The following is a 21595-nucleotide window of genomic DNA, read 5'->3' on the forward strand; positions in this document are numbered from 1 at the left end:
GGGAGGGAGGGGGGGCCGGCCGCACTGGCCACCAATGAGTTAAATATAGGGGAGGGAGGGAGGGGGGGCCGGCCGCACTGGCTACCAATGAGTTAAATACAGGGGAGGGAGGGGGGCCGCACTGGCCACCAATGAGTTAAATACAGGGGAGGGGGGGAGGGTCTGCCCCCTGCTGCATGGCAGCACCTGCCAGGCAGCAGGGGGCAGTCATGTACACAGTTCTTTTAGTATATTCTAACTTGAAGCGTCCCCATCACCATGGGAACGCCTCTGTGTTAGAATATACTGTCGGATCTGAGTTTCACGATCTAACTCAAATCCGATGGTATATTCTAACACAGAGGCGTTCCCATGGTGATGGGGACGCTTCAAGTTAAAATATACCAACGGATTGGAGAAAACTCCGATCCGATGGTATATTAATAGGGACTCCTGACATTACATTGAAAGTCAATGGGGGACGGATCCGTTTGCAATTGCACCATATTGTGTCAACGTCAAACGGATCCGTCCCCATTGACTTGCATTTTAAGTCTGGACGGATCCGTTTGGCCCTGCACGACCAGGCGGACACGAAAACGCTGCAAGCTGCGTTCGGGTGTCTGCCTGAGCGGAACGGAGGCCAAACGGAGCCAAACTGATGCATTCTGAGCGGATCCGCATCCACTCAGAATGCATTGGGGCTGTACGGATCCGTTCGGGGCCGCTTGTGAGAGCCTTCAAACGGAACTCACAAGCGGAACCCCAAACGCAAGTGTAAAAGTAGCCTAAGTCAGTCTAATAGTAACGGATTCTGGAATATCATGTTATTAGTAACTACATATATGAAAATTGAAATTAGGGTCTAAATGTGACAGTTATCCTTTAACCTTTCCCGACATTCATGCATGGCAGATTTCGGGTCTTTAAAGATGGTGCTCGCTCAAGATGCTGTGGTCAATTGCGACCATAGAATCTGAGTGGTCATTTACCGGGAATGTGGCACTCCAAGTGACCAATTGGCTCCACTGTGACAAAATCGCAGGAGCTATCCTGTGGCTATGGAAGCCTGAAGCCTTCAGAAGGCTCTAAGGCAGGCCTCGATAGTTCCTATCCCAATGGCAGGTCTTGATAGGAACAAACTCATTCTCCCATAGCCATTGCAGTCTATGGTATCAGCGATCATATGATCGCATGTTAAAGTTCCCTAAAAATAAATAAGAAAAAAGTAAAATATTAAAATATCAAATAACCTTTCCCCATTTGACAATAAAATAAATAAAACAAACAAACATCATTGGTATTGCTGCATCAGAAAATGCCTGTACCATTACAGATAAATGTATTTATTCCATATGGTAAATGGTGTAATAAAAAAAATCTAAATGGCTACTTTTAAAAGAATAAAAAGTGGCTGAAAAGTCATACATGTACCAAAAGGGTATCAATGAAAAAAAAAAAAATCAGCCCTCAAAAACTGAGCCCTTACACAACTCTGTAGACATAAATATCAAAAGTTATAATATCAGAACATGCCAATGCAAAGAAAAAAAATTTATTTTTATTTTTTAGGTATGAATACACAAGGAAAACTATATAAATTTGACCCGCAGAATGAAACAGACATGTCATTTTACCACAAAGGAAATGCGGTAAAAAAACAAAAACCCCATGAAACAATGTCAGAACTGAATTTATTTCCAATTCTACCCGATTTCGAAATTTTTTACAGCTTCCCACTACATCATATGCAATATTAACTGGTGCCATTAGAAAGGACAATTTTTCCCACAAAAAAAGAAAAGAAAATTGGGAAGAGGTTAAAGGGAACCTGTCATCAACTTTATAATGTCCATACTAACGGCAGCATAAAGTAGTGACAGGTGAGTTGATTTCAGCGCTTATTTAAAAAGTAAGTGGTTGCCGAGAACCAACATCACAATCGTTGCAGACTGGGCCTGGAAAAGAGTCACGGACACCTGAGAAGAGTCCTGGGTATTCATAAATTCCTGTTCTCCCTGCTGATCATTGTCTTCTACCTAGTCGCCCTTTCAGTCTAGGAGAGAATCATCAGCAGATGGGCAAGAGTGCAGGAGATTATGAATAACTATGACTGTTCTCAGGTAGATTTGACTCTTTTCAAGGCCTGGGCTGCAATGATTATTATGCTGGTTCTCGGCAACTACTTACTTTTAGCTCATGAGTGAGACACTGCTGAAATCAGCATTTCTGTCACTATTTTATGCTGCCCTCAGTGAGGTCAGCATTAAGGGGATGACAGGTTCCCGTTAAAAGCTTTTTCTAGGAATCTAAAAAGGCTGTGGTTGAACCTAATGTAGCAAAACAAGATATTATATGTACTTATCTTAACAATTACTACATGTCCCTTTGCTATCCCACTGCACCTTTTTTTTTGTGTCACAGGACAGATCACATGATGTTTGAGACCAATCAGCCGCATTAACGTCACTATGAACAAAAAACACTGCTGTAGACAGTGATTGGTGTGCTGCGTCACCCACTATGATTGAAAATGCTATTTTTCTATTTTAAGCACAACACCTGGAAAACCTCTCTAAAGGTCCATTCACACGTCCGTAGAATGGGTCCACATTTGTTCCGCAAATTGCGGAACGGGTGCGGACCCATTCATTCTCTATGGGGCAGGAATGGATGCGGACAACACACAGTGTGCTGTCCGCATTCTGGAGCGCGCCCCCGATCTTCCTGTCGTCAGCTCCGGAAAAAAAATAGAACATGTCCTATTCTTGTCCGCAATTGCGGACAAGAATAGGCAGTTCTATGGGTGTGCCGGCCGGGTGTATTGTGGATCCACAATCTGAAGATCCGCAATACACTACGGACATGTGAATAGACCCTAACCCTTTCCTGGCGTGGAGATTTTCATTTTTTTTTTGCGTTTTGTTTTCCGCTCCCTGCATTCCAAGAGCCATAATCTTTTTTTTTTTTTTCTGTTTAAATCGCCATATAAGGGCTTGTTTTTTGCGGGACTAGTTCTACTTTCTAATGCCACCATTTACCATTACATGGGATGTAGTGGGAAGCGAGAAAAAAAAAAAAAATATATATTATATATATATATATATATATATATATATATATATATATATATATATATACACATATACATATATATACACACACATACCAATTGGGGTGGAATTGGAAAGAAAACGCAATTCAGTTTTACGGTATGTGGTAAAACTGACTTTATTCTATTGCAATATTCTGACCCCTGTAACTTTTCTATAGTTGTGTCTAGGGAAATGTGTGGGGCCTCATTTTTTTTGCGGGACAATGTGTGGTTTTTTTATAATATTATTTTGAGATGTGTATGACTTTTTGATGATCACTTTTTAGTCAATTTTTGGGGAGATAAAGTGATGAAAAAACTGTGAAACGGCCATTTTTATTTACTTATTTTTTCGTTATTCCATTCACCGTATAGGCTAACCTTTTTAGTAGTTCGGGAGTTATCGCATCTGGCAATGCCCATGATGTTATTTAAAGGATAACTGTCGTATATATTTTTTTGGAGTATTGGATGTTGGTGATAAATATCACCTTGGTGGCCCTTCCACATTCCACATTTTTGTTCCCTGTACTGCCTACTTTTACCTGTGCTTAAAATAGGGTTGCTAGGCATGGTCCGTTTATCTGTTGAAGGACGGAGCATGCAGCGTGCAGGCTCACATTACTGACTGCCAGGGACTGTAAGTAAATGATTAAAGCCAGGTCCTCCCCAGCAGCTGATAACAGTCCCTGGGCTGTGTGCACTTCTCCCTGTCCCCGTCCCTGCGCTTGGCAGACGCTCCCTCACTCAGCAGAGCTGGAGAAGGCAGAGTCGAAGCAGCGCACAACAGGGAAGGGAGATCTGCCATCTGCTCAGTGTATAAATGAAAGCAACATGTGGTAAGAGGACCCCTTTGTGCTGCAGGAGATTAACCCTTTGGGGGGAGGGCTCTGGTTACTGACACGCTTGGGGGGCTATTGTTACTGGCTAGTGAGGGCAGGCGGGATTAGCCTCAGGGTGAGGGCAGTGGCGGCCATCTTAACTGAATAGTGAAATTGCAGTTTTATGCAGACTGGTTGCTAAGGGCTGAATCTTATTAAATATGGGGTAAGTCAGTCTAGTAGTAACTGATTCTGGAATATCATGTTATTAGTAACTACATATATGAAAATTGAAATTAGGGTCTAAATGTGACAGTTATCCTTTAAAGTGTTTATTTTTGAAAAATGGAAGTGATGAATTTTTATATTTTTCTAAACTTTTTTTGTATTTTTTGTTTGGTCCCCAAGCAGACCACAGCTTGCACAGAATAATGGAAAATGCTCCATTATTCTGTTCTGAAATTATTATAACAGTTCGTGTTGCCACCTAATGGCCTGAACTGGGATATACGAATAATGAATATGGAAGCCTAGTATAGGCTCTCGTTCATTATTACAATAGGGTGCTTTACCTGATCTCCACCAGGGGAAAGCACGCACTTCCGTTTTTTAGCACTTTCAGATGCCGTGGTCACATTTGACAACTCCTTGGGGGCTGACGCAAAAAGCCCTCAAATATTTACCACCTATCCTGTGGAGAAGTGATAAATGCCCATTGTGCCACAACCCCTTGTTAAAGTAGTTTTTATGACAATATTGTCAGCCTACATACATACCGGCCATTCCATGGCAGCTTCTAACAATATAGTTCCAACACCACACATGGGATCAAGTACATATTTTGCTGTCTGAAACAAATAGAAAAAGCCCACAAAAGAATTAACAAACAAAATGAAAAAACAATGTATAGGCTTGGTTAAATAGAAAAATTATAGATTTAGCTGAATAGTTAAAAAACTTGATTATATTAACAAATTTTAAATAAATTCATGTTTAATATTTATTTAAAAAAATTATAGTTGAACTTTTCTAGCTAAGACTTCTTTCATACTTCTGTTTGTAGTTCTGTGAAGATGTTCCAGCAGGGAACAGAATGCTGGAGCTCGCTGGATCCGGCAATGCCGGATGTTACCGGAATGCCCACTGCCCCATTGACTATAATCAGGTCTGGCCACTACCCGGCAAATATGCACACAGTGGGTTTTTGTCCAGCCGAATCCCGGCTTAATTGCCTGGTAGTGGCCAGTTCTTTGCCGGACTCTATTATAGTCAATAGGGCCAGCGGGCATTCTGGTAACATCCGGCAATGCCGGATCCGGAGAGCTTTGGTAGGCTGCTCTCTGCCCAAACAGCGTGCTGGAACGATGAATGAAAGTGTGAAACTAGACTAAAGCTTGGATCATCAGATGAACACACACCTTGTAACATTTTTATTTATTAAAAGCCTGGGATTATATTTTGGTGACTCCAGTGCTACAAAAAAAAAAACAACAACAAAAAAAAAAAAACTGATGGGCTATGAAAACCATACAATACATTGACCAAAAAGACCCCACAAGCATCAAGGACAAGGCGGATCCTTTAGCCAAAAAGAGACCAATCTATATATTCTGGCATCCGTCTTGACTCTTGCCCAAGCATACTGTCTAGATTTTGGCTACCTCTACAGGGGAGACAGATTACCAGGGATCAGGAACCTACGGTCACAAGAAGGGCACCTAACAGAGCACCATAATGAGACACCCTTGTGACAAACTAACATATTGTACAAGGATGTGTACCAAATCACTATGGCCTACATAACTGATTGGAATGATAAAAATTCCATAATGTTAAATAGTGTCATTTCAACAAACATTGCATAAATTAATAGTACAGATGAATATAAGAAACATTGTAATATATCTTATCAGAGAAATATGTCCTTTTCCCTTTGAAGCAGATTTACTGTCCGCTCCATAGACTTTTTTTGAAAACACTAAAGTCTTTGGTTTTAAAAATTGCATTAATAAAAAACCTGAATGTGTGGCAGCACACTTAACAAAAAAAAGTTAGTTTGTGAGGATAGGGGGAGCATTCTTCTCTGATAAGGTATATTACAAAGTTTTTTATATTCACCTGTACTACTGATTTATGCAAAGTTTCTTGAAACGACAATGACTACTTAAGGGCCCTTTCACACTTGCGTTCTTTTCTTCCAGCACAGAGTTCCGTCGTCAGGGCTCTATGCCGGAAGAATCCTGATCAGTTTTATCCTAATGCATTCTGAATGGAGAGAAATCCGTTCAGGATGCATCAGGATGTCTTCAGTTCTGGAACGGAACGTTTTTTGGCCGGAGAAAATACCGCAGCATGCTGCGCTTTTTGCTCCGGACAAAAATCCTGAACACTTGCCGCAAGGCCGGATCCGGAATTAATGCCCATTGAAAAGGCATTAATCCGGATCCGGCCTTAAGCTAAACGTCGTTTCGGCGCATCGCCGGATCCGACGTTTAGCTTTTTCAGAGTGGTTACCATGGCTGCCGGGACGCTAAAGTCCTGGCAGCCATGGTAAAGTGTAGTGGGGAGCAGTATACTTATCGTCCGTGCGGCTCCCCGGGCGCTCCAGAGTGACGTCAGGGCGCCCCACGCGCATGGGTGACGTTATCACATGGACACGTCATCCATGCGCATAGGGCGCTCTGACGTCATTCTGGAGCGCCCCGGGAGCCGCACGGACTGTAAGTATACTGCTCCCCCGCTCCCCACTACTACTATGGCAGCCAGGACTTTAATAGCGTCCTGGCTGCCATAGTAACACTGAACGCATTTTGAAGACGGATCCGTCTTCAAATGCTTTCAGTTCACTTGCGTTTTTACGGATCCGGCGTGTAATTCCGGCAAATGGAGTACACGCCGGATCCGGACAATGCAAGTGTGAAAGAGCCCTAAGGTTGGACAAAAGAGATGTGGGTTCAAAAAAGACAAAATGTCAAGAGCAAATTTGCTTTTAATCGGAAGTAATCCATAACTAGTAATTTCAAAGGTGTTCTCCGGTTTCAAAAATGTTTTATTTTCCTGCCCAGAGTACCCCAAACACTGCATTTTTTCCCTCATATACTGGTTTTTCATATCAGCACTTTCCTTCTTTTTTTCTTAGCTGCCCTGTCTCCTCTCTGGAGGTTTTCAGAAACTTTCTGCTCTGTTTTCTAATCAAACTCGGAAGGCTTTTCTCTTTAATATTTCTCAGAGCTTCTTCCACCTGCCACACTGTTCACTCAGCAGTAATCATGTCCCCCTACAACTTCTTTTTTTGTGTTAGCTATGTGGAACAAACTCTGTGAAACATTAACGAGCAAAACATTATGGGTTTGGTAGAATGCCCAGCAAGAAGAGAAAAAAAAAGGGGAAGGAAAGTGCTGAGATGAAAACAAGTATTTTGGTGCAAAAATATGTAGTATTTGGGGGTACTGCTTGCTGATAAAAATCATTATGAAACCAGAGAACCCCTTACAGCCACTCCTGGGTATCAATGGCTATCAAACTTCTCAGCTCCTAGCTTCAATCCATCTGGTCCTTAAAGAGGGAGGGGGGACTAGGAGGTTTCAACTATGTGGAGGTTACAGGAGCAACTGAATCTAGAGATCTACATGGTCTGGTGGAATAACAAATGGTTGCTTGAAAGAAACAGTCACTGGTGGGAGTATGTTAAAGTCAAGTTTTGTTGTTTCTTTCAGGCCAAGCAACAACAACAGTAATGTGAAAAGAAGAGGCACTTCAGAGAGCTGCAACATCAGTTGCGGTCCCTGCAAAACCTTCATCTATGCAGCTGGGACGTTAGAGAGGAGCTGGAGGAAACCAAGAAGAGCCTTAAATGGCACTTTGAGAAGGAATCCAAGCAAATCATCTTTTATTTCAAAGTGAAAAACCTGTAGAAGGGTGAGAAATTTAAAGAGTAACTAAACCTTTACATAAACTTTTCATATGATGTCCCAAATGCCCTAATAAAACTATCGCTATCATACTTTATTAATAATTTTTTTATTTTTACTACACTTTTTCCTACCTAAAGCGCACCATTCCCTGGTGCACTTAAAACTCTGTTCTCTGTACACCGCTGACAGCTCAGCGGTGTATGGAGTACATTTCATCAATGGGGCCGCAGCAGCGGGCTCCTGCTTTTGTCTGCTCCGCTAAGCTAAAACAACTGCATGTCAGCTCTCTTAGCAGAGCAGACAGAAGCAGGAGCCCGCTCCACTCAGCTAATCCTGGCATAGTACATGGGTCCAGGGTACCCATGTGCTATGCCAAATGTTAGTAATCGTACAGGGTACGGGCAGGAATAGCAATATGCGCTCCTGCCCGTACTCACAGCACTGCTGCAGCCCCATTGATAAAATTTACTCCGTACACCACTGAGCTGTCAGCGGTGTACAGAGAACAGAGTTTTAAGCGCACAGGGAATGGTTCGCTTTAGGTAGGAAAAAGTGTAGTAAAAATAGAACATTTATAAATAAAGTATAGTAGAGATAGTTTTATTAGGGCATTAGGGACATCATATGAAAAGTTTATGTAAAGGTTTAGTTACTCTCTAACTTGTTCTTTTTCAGGAGACTCCACTCTGGCCACAGGCCACTGAATGAACTTCCAAGACAAGGACGGCAACATGCTATCAGGGAAGGAGGAAGTGATCAGACTACTAAAGTGACCTCTACTCCCTGAAGAACACTCAACCGCAAATAAATTCCTGCCAGGTATCACAGGTATACCCTGTTGATCCTGCAGGTGCGGGGGCATGGATGACCCTCTGACAGTGTGGGAGATGCTCTCTGCTGCAAGACCCTTTAAGTCTGGGAGGACCTTGGGTAGCAACGATCTTCCAGTGGAGCTCTACATAGCACTGCAGGACTGGATCTGTCCAGATTTGCTGGGGAACTCTATGAGGAGAAGATGGTGGAGGGTAGAATGCCCACGTCATTTAGGACAGGAATGATTATGATCTTGTATAAGAGGAAGCGGGAGAGATATGACCTGAAAAACTGCCGTCCCACCGCTTTCCTGAACGTGGATTACAAGATCCTCGCCAAGGTATTGGCCAACCGGCTAAAGGTTGTCATCCAACGAACGGCTCTGTTTGGCAAGCCTACCCCTCTGGACAGGTTTAGGCTTGGACAAGTGGGACAGCTCTATCCCTTACAACTGGCACGCTCCTTGGTACTATGGAAATGTTGTTCCGGTTTGGGAGGGAACATCAACTGGGGGGCCTCAAGCCTGACTTGTGGAAACCGAAGATGATCCAAAAGTTAAATCAGAGCAAATTACTTTGTGGGGTCAATTCCAGGGCTGATGACACTGTAGAGCAGTGGTTCTCAACCTTTCTAAAGCCGTGACCCCCTAATACAGTTCCTCATGTTGTGGTGACCCCCAACCATTACATTTTTTTCCTTGCTACGTCATAACTAATTTTGCTACTGTTATGAATTGTAATGTAAATATCTGATATGCAGGATGTATTTTTATTGCTACAAATTGAACATAATTAAAGCAGAGTAATTAAACACAAAGACATCCACAGATCCCCCCCTAAACAGTGCCATCCACAGATCTCCCCCCTAAACAGTGCCATCCACAGATCCCTCCTCCCCTAAACAGTGCCATCCACAGATCCCCCCTCCCCTAAACAGTGCCATCCACAGATCTCCCCTCTAAACAGTGCCATCCACAGATCCCCCCTAAACAGTGCCATCCACAGATCCCTCCTCCCCTAAACAGTGCCATCCACAGATCCCCCCTTCCCTAAACAGTGCCATCCACGGATCTGTGGATGGCACTGTTTAGGGGGGGGATCTGTGGATGGCACTGTTTAGGGGGGATCTGTGGGTGGCACTGTTTAGGGGGGGAGATCTGTGGATGGCACTGTTTAGGGGAGGGGGATCTGTGGATGGCACAGATCCCCCTCTCTGTGGATGGCTTACTCACTGACGTCACGCGCCTGCGCCGCCTAGTGGGAGGAGCAGGTGCGTGACGTCAGTGAGTGAGCGCCGCCCCCCGCACTGCCTGCTATTACCGGAGCTAAGACAAAGTAAGATATCCCATATCCAAATAAATTATAATCCAAGTAAAGAGCTCAGCAATGAGCAATGATTAAAGTTAAAGTAGTTACTGATTAGTTTATAAATATACTGCTGTGAGCGGCGTGGCCCTGTATATTCTAACCCCCAGGCAAGCGTCCCTGTCACCATGGGAACGCCTGGGGGTTAGAATATACCATCGGATTTGAGTTTTTACGATCTCACTGAGCTCGTAAAACTCAGATCCGATGGTATATTCTATCCCCCAGGCAAGCATCCCCGTCACCATGGGAACGCCTGGGGGTTAGAATATACCATTGGATCTTCTGAGTTACTCAGCCGCAAAACAAGCACCGGCGACCCCCCGGAAAGGGCCGATCGACCCCCAAAGGGGTCGCGACCCCTAGGTTGAGAACCGCTGCTGTAGAGACTGTATGAACTAATGTGTCTTCAGACAGGTTAACCGGGCACAAGGACTTATCATGGATGGCCATCCAGGGAGGCTTTCATATCCGGTCATTCATACACGCCCGGAACCTGTGCAAAACCTGCTAATGCCCCAGGCGGAGAAAACATCTTTGCTCCTGTTTTGGGAGTGCCCCTTTGCGAAGGGCCTGTTGGATGCCCTGGAACATGAACTTAAAGACTCTGTGCCCAGGAACAGCCTACAATACACCTCGGTGCTGTATGGACTATTTCCAGGGATTTATACTGTCGAGGCATCCAGGAGGCCTGGCACCTTATGAACTGTTTTAAGTACGCTATATGGCTTGCAAAGAAGCGTCTCATTCTCAGGAGGGAGAGCAAGTCCATCCTGGACTGCTGCAGGCTTATCCACAATCTACTGCGGGACTACAACATCTTGGACATTGATGATGAAGAAGACGACTAAATCTCTCTCCTTCCCCTAGGGTTAGTGGATATCAAAAATATACCCATCAAGAAATCTATCGCGATAACGATATATCGCAATAACCACCCAAGGAGACATACTTTATGGGGGCCACAAGGAAACATTATACTATATGGGGACCACAAAAAGACATCATACTCTATGGGGGCAACAAGGAGACGTTATACTATATGCGGACCACAAGGAGACATTATACTGGATGTGGGATACAAGGAGACAACGCTGTATGGGGCCAGAAGGAGACAATGCTGTACGGGGCCACATGGAGTCATTATACTATATGGGGGGCCACAATGTATTCTTGTGGTCCCCATATAATATGATGTCTTCTAGTGGCCCCATATGGTCGGTGCATTCCCCCGACAGAATAAGCTTTCAGGCAGCACAGCGATAAGGACCCGTTAGCAGCCCCATGCCACCAGGTAGATGGGTGCGCTTACCAGAATGACAGTAGCAGGGACCATGTAGCACAGGGATTTGGTGCACAGCACTGCCGAGAGCAGTATGGTGCCAGGTCTTCCTCACATCAGGTTACACACTTATGCCCTACACTGCATCTGACAGTTGGCAACACGTGAAAGGGAGGGACAGGGGTGGAGACACTGACTAGCAGCTGCATTATAGCAGTACACGCTGCATTTTAGAAGGTGTCAGCGCTGTCAAGCGTGACCTCTTCTATGAAGACACTAAAATACCATGGTAATTACGAAATAGTGATGCTGCCATATAGCCGTTTCTTAATACCGTGGTATATCTTACATACCAGTATTTTGCCCAACCCTATCTTTTCTCTCTCCCCCCTTTTGTGTCTGTCTTTCAATAAAGCTTCGAGCATGTGATTTCCCCTTTCTATCCACCACCCCTCATCACTGTCTTGTTGTAGGACTTTTTGTGTATTGTGATTAAATAGGATTTTTAGTGTAGCATGCAGTATGATGTATAGTGTAGGCAAGCCTGGACTGTATATTAGACTGTCATGCTATGCATAGTGATTGTGTTATTTATTGGGTACTGCCTGACGGCCTGCGCTGCATCGCAGTGCTTATGTGTAGTATGTATTTTGATGACTGTGATTGTAATAAAAGTGTGTTTTCAAATCAAAAAAGTGGACTAAATTTCAGTGTGTGAAGCAATATAACAATCTGATAACTGTTTGGAACATGCTAATTTATGGAGACATGCACATTGATGGATCCAGCCAATTTCTACATTATTACATAGTTTACAAAAGGATGAGGCATGTGTATATACAGTAAAACACTATTAGGGGAACTTATCATGAGGGAAATATCTGAAGTCAGTTTTGCTTGAGTCTGCGTTCGTGTACTTTAAGCCACATTTATCAAATGTCGCATGTTTGACGTAGTAGGAGGGTCAGGACAGGATGACGTAGAACGGCTACGTCGCACTCCTCCCCCTCTCACTCCAACCACCCATGTCTGCACGCCTTGCTTCACTCTCCTCGGCCTGGAGCCTGAAAGTGCACTGGGGTCGTCTGAGTGGTCTCTTGTCCCTCTACTACGTGCGGCTCAGATCTGCGCTTGGTGCCCAGTGCTGCCTAACACCGCTGACATTCCAGTGGCTCCCCTCCTGGTCTCATCGCTCTCCGCTTTATCGGTCACCGCTGCATTATAATCCTGTTATCTGCCTCCATCCGGATTACCCCGGTCCTCTCATCTTTGTCTCCTTTTGAATTGAGGTTTGGATACATGTTCCCTCCTGCTCCCCTCGTCTTTATGTTTAATCCATCCTCCTCCCTGCGTACTCCTTTCTGTCGATCCTCCCTGGTCTGGTTTAGAATTCTTCAAGTTCATTCATTGTAATCTATATCTGAGTCTAACTCTGGATATACATTGACTTGCAACTGCTTTGCCCTGGTGTAAAGAGACGGAGGCCAAAAGGTGAAGAAAAGCGGTAGGGAGTAAGGGAAGAGAGTAAGAAGAAAGGAGGGAAGGAGGAAAAAAGAGGGGTGTGGGAAATAATAAAATATGACTCCCAAGCAAAATAGGCGATCTGCCGAGCATTCATCCCTTAAAACGGGTCAGAGGCGGTTGAGCCCGAAAAAATTTACCATTTTTTTTTAATCCCAAATGTAAATACAAGATCAGGTCAAAAAGTCATGTCGGATCTGAACGCTAAAAAAATGGCGGTAGAAGTCTTGGAAGACGTTACCCAGGAGGAGCAGGCGGAGAGAGAAGAACCAAAAGGACTTAGCCAAGGAGGAATGTTCTCCATTAAATGAAATTCTCTCTGCGGTGAAAAAAAAAAATATGGGGGTCTAATAAAAGATACTACACGGGCCCCGCTCACTGTATATAATCTTATCTATAATTGTAGGCATTGTTAATATATAAAAATGCAGGGTAATCAGCGCCTGCATTACTTACAAGCACTCAGTAGCAGAGAGGAGGGAGGAGGCAGGCCAGGAGGATGGGGGCTGGCAGCGTGAGTCACTACGTCACGCGCCTGCACCGCCCACTTAATGAATGAAGCAGGCGGCGTGGGCGCATGACGTAGTGACTCACACTGCCAGCGCCCGTCCTCCCGGCCTGCCTTCTCCCTCCTTTCTGCTACCGAGCGCTTGTAAGTAATAGAGGCGCTGATGACCCAGAATTTTTATACATTAACAATTTCTACAATTACAGATACGATTATATACAGTGAGCGGGGCCCATGTAGTAGAATACAGTCACTGCACGGGCTCCGCTGTCATTATAAAAGCAGATGCCGGCCGCCAGCCCCTCTTCCCTCTCAGCTGATACACCCGCCGCGCGCCATGGCGGATCATTGAAAAAAATCGGCAAAATGCAGCATTCGCCCCATAAGACGCACTGCTATTTTCCCCCCAATTTTGGAGAGGAAAAAGTGCGTCTAATAGGGCGAAAAATACGATAACTATTTCCCCCCTTAGGGGCTAGAAACTGGGATCTTTTAATCCCTTGTCCTATTCACCCTGCTAGAGCTCTATAAAGGTGAATAGGACTTTACACTCTCCCTACTGCTCAATGCATAGTGCACACAGCAGCAGGGAACTTACCATGGCAGCTAGGGCTTCAGTAGCGTCTTGGCTGCCATGGTAACCAATTGGAGCCCCAGGATTACACTGCTGGGGCTCCGATCTGAAGCTGCCACTGCCACCAATGAAGAGGAGGGGAAGGGACTCTGTGGCCACTGCCACCAATGATTTTAATACTGGGGAAGGGGGGGCGCACTGCCCACTAATGACAGGGAGCAGTGTGGCACCTGAGGGATTATATGCCGCTGATCGCAGCTTCCTTTCCACCCCCAGACGAAGGTACGCCGAAACGCGCGTTGGGGTTGGCGCCATTCTGGAGGAGACACAGTATGGGTAATTGTCCTATGTTCTGCTTTCAATTGAATCCTATATATGCACCTTAGTGAACAATCATGTCGGATTAACTGGGACCTGCGTCCACTGTATGTTTCCTCCAGTGATGTCGTTTTTTATCTCCTGTACCAATTCTTTTAACCATGTATGTATTTAATTGTGATTCATTTAATGTGATTTTTGTAATAAAGAAATTAATCAGTATTAGCGGTCTGGCATTTTCTATGTAGGTTATGTTCCTTTCATAGAGGCTGGGCGACGGGTAAGTGACTGTACCCAGCCTACTGTATTTGTATTAAACGTTAAAGAGGACCTTTCACGGGTCCAAACATAATAAACTAAGAAGCAGAACATGTAGGTGTTAATGCAGGGATGTCCCTGCATTTATTATTTCTGTCCGGCGCTCCGTTGCACCGCTGGGGCCCCTGTTACCTTTTTCCCGTGCTGTATGCTAATCACTAGCATCGGAACACCAGGGAAGAGACATCAGCTTCTCTACCTGGGCGTTCTTTCTCCCTGGCTGTAGCGCTGTCCAATCGCAGCGCAGAGCGTCACAGCCAGGGAGGTGGTGAGTTTTTTTTTTTTTTCCCTCCCTGGCTGTGATGCGCTGCGATTGGACAGTGCTACAGCCAGGGAGAAGGAACGCCCAGGGAGAAAAGCTGATGTCTCCTCCCTGGTGTTCCGATGCTAGTGATTAGCATACAGCGACGGAGAAGGTAACAGGGGTCCACAGCAGCGCAACGGAGCACCGGACAGAAATAATAGTAAGTGCAGGGACATCCCTGCATTATCCCCTACATGTTCTGCTACTTAGTTTATTATGTTTGGACCTATGAAAGGTCCTCTCATTGGTGGAGCAGTGCGCCCGCCCCTCCTCCTCCTGTTTCTCCTCAATGGCAGAGCAGCACAGGGGGAGGGAGAGAGTGACTCCTTCTGCTCTGTGCTGCTGATATGAGCGCACTGACAGCATGTTGACAGCGCTGGACGCATTATCGGCAAGGTTAGATGCTGATAACTTTGAAAATCATAAATATCGGCCGATAATATCGGTAACTTCGATAATCAGTCGATCCCTAGTACACATATTAATCTCCACAGTTTGTTTGTAAATCTACAACCCTCCGGCCGGGGGAGGGGGGTGTTGTCGCTCCATCCTGTCTTCATCTGGAGGGTTCTAGAAAAAAAAATCTGACAATTTACTCTTTTTGTCAAGTCTCAGGCCTCGATATTAATGCCTCTAGATAGATTTGAACTTCCCAGAGAGGGGCCCATGACTATGCTTAAGATCTCCGATTTCATTGACTATTTGGGTATTCTGATATCGCCTAAGATGAAAGAATTTCCACATCTTAATTTGACCCCATTAATAACTAAATTGAGGTCCCAATTAGGGATATGGCTGAAACTCCCTCTATCCAGAGCCGATAGAATATCCCTAATCAAGATGGCGATTTTAACTCAGCTTCTCTATATTCTCAGAAATTCCCCAATATGGATTGAGGATATATTTTTCAAATTAAATGAGAGAATTATTAAGGATTTCATTTGGGAAAAAAACAGGTAAGACTCAAGGAGGAATATTTCCATAAGCCCCTGGAAAAAGGAGGGTAGAACCTTCTATATTTTAAGGTGTATTTTATAGTTATGGCTATATTGCCAATGGAAGAAAAGTAGATCTAGTTGTGAGAACATGTTTACCTTATTGGAATTCGGACAAACATCCATTTTGCCGCAGGAGTGTGCTGACACTGAAACTGGCGTACTATTAGAGCATGGCTGGGAATAAGGGGATCCTTGTGCTGCACACCCCTCTGGCATAATTACCATTTACGAGTTTTAGATGAACTAGCAGGGGATCAGTACTGGCAAAAAAACTATATTTTATATGTTGCACAGGTGGTGAGTAAAGGTGATATACTTTTATTTTTGGATTTAGCACAAGGAGATTATATAACCAATTAGTCTTGGTTTGGGTATTTTCAGCTGCGTTCTGCACTTTGTAGTCTTGAAGAAAAATCTTTGTTAGATATAGACACTTCTACACCTTTGAATGAATTAATGGGGAATTGTGGCCACAAGGTTAAGATTGCGCAAATGTATAAATTATTAGTTAAATCACTATTTAATAGCATCAGCTCTCTGGTCAAAAAGCATGGGGAGCTGACTGTCCGTCGATACAATTAGAAGATAGGATTAATATATTGCTTAACTTAAGATTGGTGTCTCACAATTTCAATCATGTTTTAGTGCAATTTAATATTTTATACAGAACTAAAAGACTATTGGGGAGTAATTGATACGGTTATTACTGAAAAATTTAAAGTAGTTATCCCCTTTACGGTAGAATGCTGGATATTGGGGGATCTTTCTAAGGTTGACTGTCGCAAAGATAAAAAGACCTTATTGATAAAAAGTAATGTTTGTGGCCAGACTCTTGATTACAAGGGTCTGGTTTTCAAGGTATACGCCTAATGTAAATATTTGGATAAACTTGGTTAAGAAGATCAGGAAAAGGTTTTTTTATAAACAAAGGAAAAATGGACTAGGATATGGGGTGCTTGGAAATTTTTGTCTTTCTTGCTGTAACTCCTTCCTCTTAGAGAAGCACATCGCAAAGGGGTGGGTGGGGGGAGGTCGGGTATTAAGGTTGGGATTAAAAAAGGGAAGAAAAGTATTAACGATGTTGATTTGATTATGTATGGATATTAATTCTTTTTTGATTCTCAAAATTTATATCTAAAAAATAAATAAAAAATTGTCTCATCCTTAAACCTAACACTTTTGTCTAGAAAAGCTACTTCAGTTTACCTACTCCACCCTCCTACAGGAGTGAGATTGCTTCTTTTTTTTTAAGTCTCAATGAGGAATCTGGAGTGAAACTACTTAACATAGCTAACCACACCCATTTTTCCACCCACATTTCAAAACTAGAGAGGTGTTGAAATGCAAAAGTGAGCCCAAAAACTTGCAAATGGCCTATTTTGCTTCTTTTTGAAGCCAGAATTCTGGAATGAAGGCATGACAATTCAGGGCCTCATACCTTCTGACTGAAAAATATTAGTGCATCCATTGCTATGTCAGTCTCAAAGCCCCCTTTAAACTTTGGTTACATATACTTTAATAACTTTTGTTAAATTAAATATGCATGTTACTTACACTAATCTCAGCAACTGAGGCCATCGCCCATGCGGTTGTAGCTCGCAATCCTGTATTCTGAATATAATATCTATTTGCCAAGGGTTGCCTGATAAAAGAAAAAGCATAATAATGTATATAAAGGTATGTACGTTTTTTTTTTTACAATAAATACACTATATACAAGAAAACTGTTAAAAAATAAGAGCATATTCAAACAGTTACATGCAGGACTCCCCAAAGTTACCTGCAGGACTCCAAGGAACATGTAGACTCCCAAAGAAACTATCCCTGGCAGCCCCACAGAGCTGAAAGGAGCGTCAGTGTACAAGTGTGACCGCCACTCCATTCAAACTGGAGAGCACAAACACCTTCCGGTCAGACACTTATCCCCCACCATGGGGATAGGAGATAAGTTGTCTTAATGGGAAAGCACCTTTTCTCAGACAACCTTTTTAATGCTAGCTGTAATAGGATAGTGTCACAATACAGTGCATCGCAACTTGCTGTATACCAGTCTCCTTGTGTCCACTATGAGTACCTAGAACGGGCACACGAACAACAGAACTGGACCACGGAAAAGATAGAACCAAGGTATACTATGGAAAGAAGGCAAGTTGGCAGAAGCAGTGTGATGCTCTGAGCAATGTTCTATTGGGAAATCCTAGGTCCTAGCATTTGACATGTACAACCTACCAAAACATTGTTGCAGACAGAAGGAGTCCAGCACGTAATAATTGTTTCAAGTCGCTTTGGTCTTTATTTGTAATCCTTAAAAAATACATCCAGTTTACATCATCTTCCCTCACCCTCTCGAGAGGGTGAGGGAAGATGATGTTCACTGGATGTATTCTTTTAGGATTTACAAATAAAGACCAAAGCGACTTGAAAGAATTATTACGTGCTGGACTCCTCCTTATTTATGTTGAAAACCAATGTGGACCTGAACCTGTCCGTGCACCAGGGGGTAAAAAGGAAAGGTGAGCAGAATTTACTTTTTTACCAGTACTATTGTTGCAGTCATAAATCTGATGTGAGGGTACATACATGTAACAACTATTATGGAATTATATGTGCTGTGCATCTGTTGTATAAGGATTCCCAATGTGTGATTTCTGCTGAAGAGAAGGTTCATTCACGAAATGGCTGACTGCTTTGAAGCCTCCATCCTATCCCAGCAGGATGCAGTCGATCAGGCTGGGCAACTGCCAGCTACAGAAAATGGACAGTTATCCTCATCTTCCTGTCCTGACACCTCTGACTGCCATGTACAAACTTCAAAAAAGCATCCAGTACCCCCTGCTAAACCGGATACTGGAGGAAGGGAATTAATTTTGCCGGGAAACTTGAAAAGTTACAAACAAAGAGGTTTTATTATTCAGTGCTCTCCACTTCCCTCATTAATCCCCTCCCCCCAATGGAAGAACTGGGATTTGGATAGTCAATGACTGGGCCGACCGGAAATCGGAAACTAATCCTGGTTCTATAAAAATATTGTATGGACATATTTTATTTGTTACACAGTGTGGAACTCACTGCCAAGCTGACTGGTATCCATTTCTCCCCCTTGTCCTGGGGGCAGTAAGTTTTGAATTACTGTATCTTCTCCCATTTATTTTACTCTTACTGTTTGAGTACGTTATTTTTACTTTGTATCATTTTACATCAGTTTTTTTGTTAGCACTGCTCTATTTTTTTGGGTATAAAATATTCACTTTATAAGTCTGCCTTGTTGCTCTAAAGAATCCATAGCCTGAACACGTGATTGTGGGATCGCTTGCGAGCTGAACATTTGTGTGTGTCTTCTTCAGCATTCTTGACTTACGTTAAAGTAAGTGGTGGCAGCTGATGTTTGGGGTGTTGGGTCTGTGCATGTTTGGGGGTGATCTACGCTCACTTTGCAGCTTGAGTGTGTGGTGTGCGCAGAGTAAGAGCTTAAAGGTAGTCTTGCTCCTGGGCAGACCCATCTCTGTGTACCCGACACAGACTAACTATATCCTTTCATGGAAGTAGAATTCCCTAATTGCAGAGATCTCTTTTATAATGCATCCTAAAAATGTTAAACTGGGTACTGGGGGGTGACTGTAATATAGAAGGGATATAGACTGTGATCTGGGGTGAGGTAATGGAACAGGGGGCGGAATGGAGGGAGGAACTAGAATAGTTCAGAAGAAATGGCACAGGATAAAAAATATGCAAAAACCTCTTAACTGTAGGTTAAAATTGGTGAACTGGAATTAGTAATGTCTGAGGAGAACTATGACATAGTGGGAGACATGGCTGGATAGCAGCTATGACTGGACAGTTAACTTACAGGGTTACAGTCTGTTTAGAAAGAATCGTGAAATCCAGAGAGGGGGATATTTGCCTTTATGTAAAGTCCTGTCTAAAACAGAAACTTCGGGAAGATATAAGTGAGGGAAATGAACATGTGGAGTCACTGTGGGTACAAATGCATGGTGGGAAAACCAATAAAAAATTACTGATAGGAAATGGTTATAAAGCCAGGTAATATAAAAAAAGAGTCCACAGAAAATCTACTACTAAGGGAAATAGATGAGATGGCAAATCATAATAAGGTAGTTATTATAGGAGACTTCAACTACCTAGTTATTGACTGGGAAACTGCAACCTGCGAATCTCTTAGGCCCCTTTCACACGGGCGAGTATTCGGCGCGGATGCGATGCGTGAGTTGAACGCATTGAACCCGCACTGAATACCGACCCATTCATTTCTATGGGGCTGTTCACATGAGCGGTGATTTTCACGCATCACTTGTGCGTTGCGTGAAAATCGCAGCATGCTCTATATTCTGCGTTTTTCACGTAACGCAGGCCCCATAGAAATGAATGGGGTTGCATGAAAATCGCAAGCAAGTGCGGATGCGGTGCGATTTTCACGCACGGTTGCTAGGAGACGATCGGGATGGAGACCCGATCATTATTATTTTCCCTTATAACATGGTTATAAAGGGAAAATAATAGCATTCTGAAAACAGAATGCATAGTAAAATAGCGCTGGAGGGGTTAAAAAAAATAAAAAATTTTTTTACCTTAATCCACTTGATCGCGGAGCCCGGCATCTCCTTCTGCTGAACAGGACCTGTGGTGAGCATTCATTACAGGAAAAGGACCTGTGGTGACGTCACTCCGGTCATCACATGATCTTTTACCATGGTGATGGATCATGTGATGGATCATGTGATGGCTGGAGTGACGTCACCACAGGTCCTGTTCAGCAAAGGAGACAGAAGGAGATGCCGGGCTTCGCGATGAAGTTGATTAAGGTGAGTTAAATTATTATCATTATTTTTTTTTAACCCCTCCAGCGCTATTTTACTATGCATTCTGTATTTAGAATGCTATTATTTTCCCTTATAACCATGTTATAAGGGAAAATAATACAAATCTACAGAACACAGATCCCAAGCCCGAACTTCTGTGAAGAAGTTCGGGTTTGGGTACCAAACATGCGCGATTTTTTTCACGCGAGTGCAAAACGCATTACAATCTTTTGCACTTGCACGGAAAAATCGTGGGTGTTCCCGTAACGCACCCGCACCTTTTCCTGCAACGCCCGTCTGAAAGAGGCCTTAAGGGAAACAGGTTCTTTGCAATAACTAAAGATAATTACCTTTCCCAACTGGGTACAGAATCCGACTAGAGGGACTTCCATACTGGACTTAGTATTGAGCAATAGAGCCGACAGAAGTACAGGTTGGGGGAACATCATTTATGTGACTATAAAATAATAACCTTTAAATGACAGGTCTGCAAATTTTTTTTTTTAAAGAGCTGTTTTGGTTATTACATGTCATCTTTATGTTTTATTTTGTGCACCGAATCCGAAAATGTCCTCCATTTTGTCATAGGACATCACGTTTCCTGACAATTTAGGTAACTATGTTAAATAAGGCAATACCTCAAAATAAATGGAAATAGACTTATAAAATTTAAGTTTTATTACAATTTTTTCATGAAAATCCTTTTTTTTTTACTGAAATGAGCTCACCTACACACACTAAACTCGATTCTTCTTCCCTGTGAGACTCCTCTTGGTGCATTTACGCTTTTGGAGTAGCATCTGGAATGTCTCTCTGAAGCATCCAACAGTAGTCTACTATCATTGTAATGCTCCATTTTCCATGGCATCTCCTTTCCATCTCTTTAAAGTCTTGGTGGAATCGTTAACCTTGTTCCTCACTCACAGCTCCCAAATTTTCAGGAAAGTAGTCAAGGTGGGACTGGAGGAAA

The 21595-nt window shown here is 43.3% G+C and overlaps 1 protein-coding gene across 1 annotated transcript in view; it reads right to left on the reverse strand.

Moving 5' to 3' along the window:
• Positions 1 to 21595, reverse strand: part of THUMPD2 (THUMP domain containing 2) — a 97249-nt gene that overhangs the window by 11484 nt on the left and 64170 nt on the right. The window contains exons 6-7 of the mRNA XM_040427370.1: positions 17363 to 17450; positions 4671 to 4742 (exon numbers count right to left, since the gene is read on the reverse strand). Coding sequence (XP_040283304.1) covers positions 4671 to 4742; positions 17363 to 17450 — 160 coding nt within the window. The remainder of the gene's footprint in view (positions 1 to 4670; positions 4743 to 17362; positions 17451 to 21595) is intronic.

This window comes from Bufo bufo, chromosome 4 (genome assembly GCF_905171765.1).
Source record: "Bufo bufo chromosome 4, aBufBuf1.1, whole genome shotgun sequence".
Taxonomy (NCBI): domain Eukaryota; kingdom Metazoa; phylum Chordata; class Amphibia; order Anura; family Bufonidae; genus Bufo; species Bufo bufo.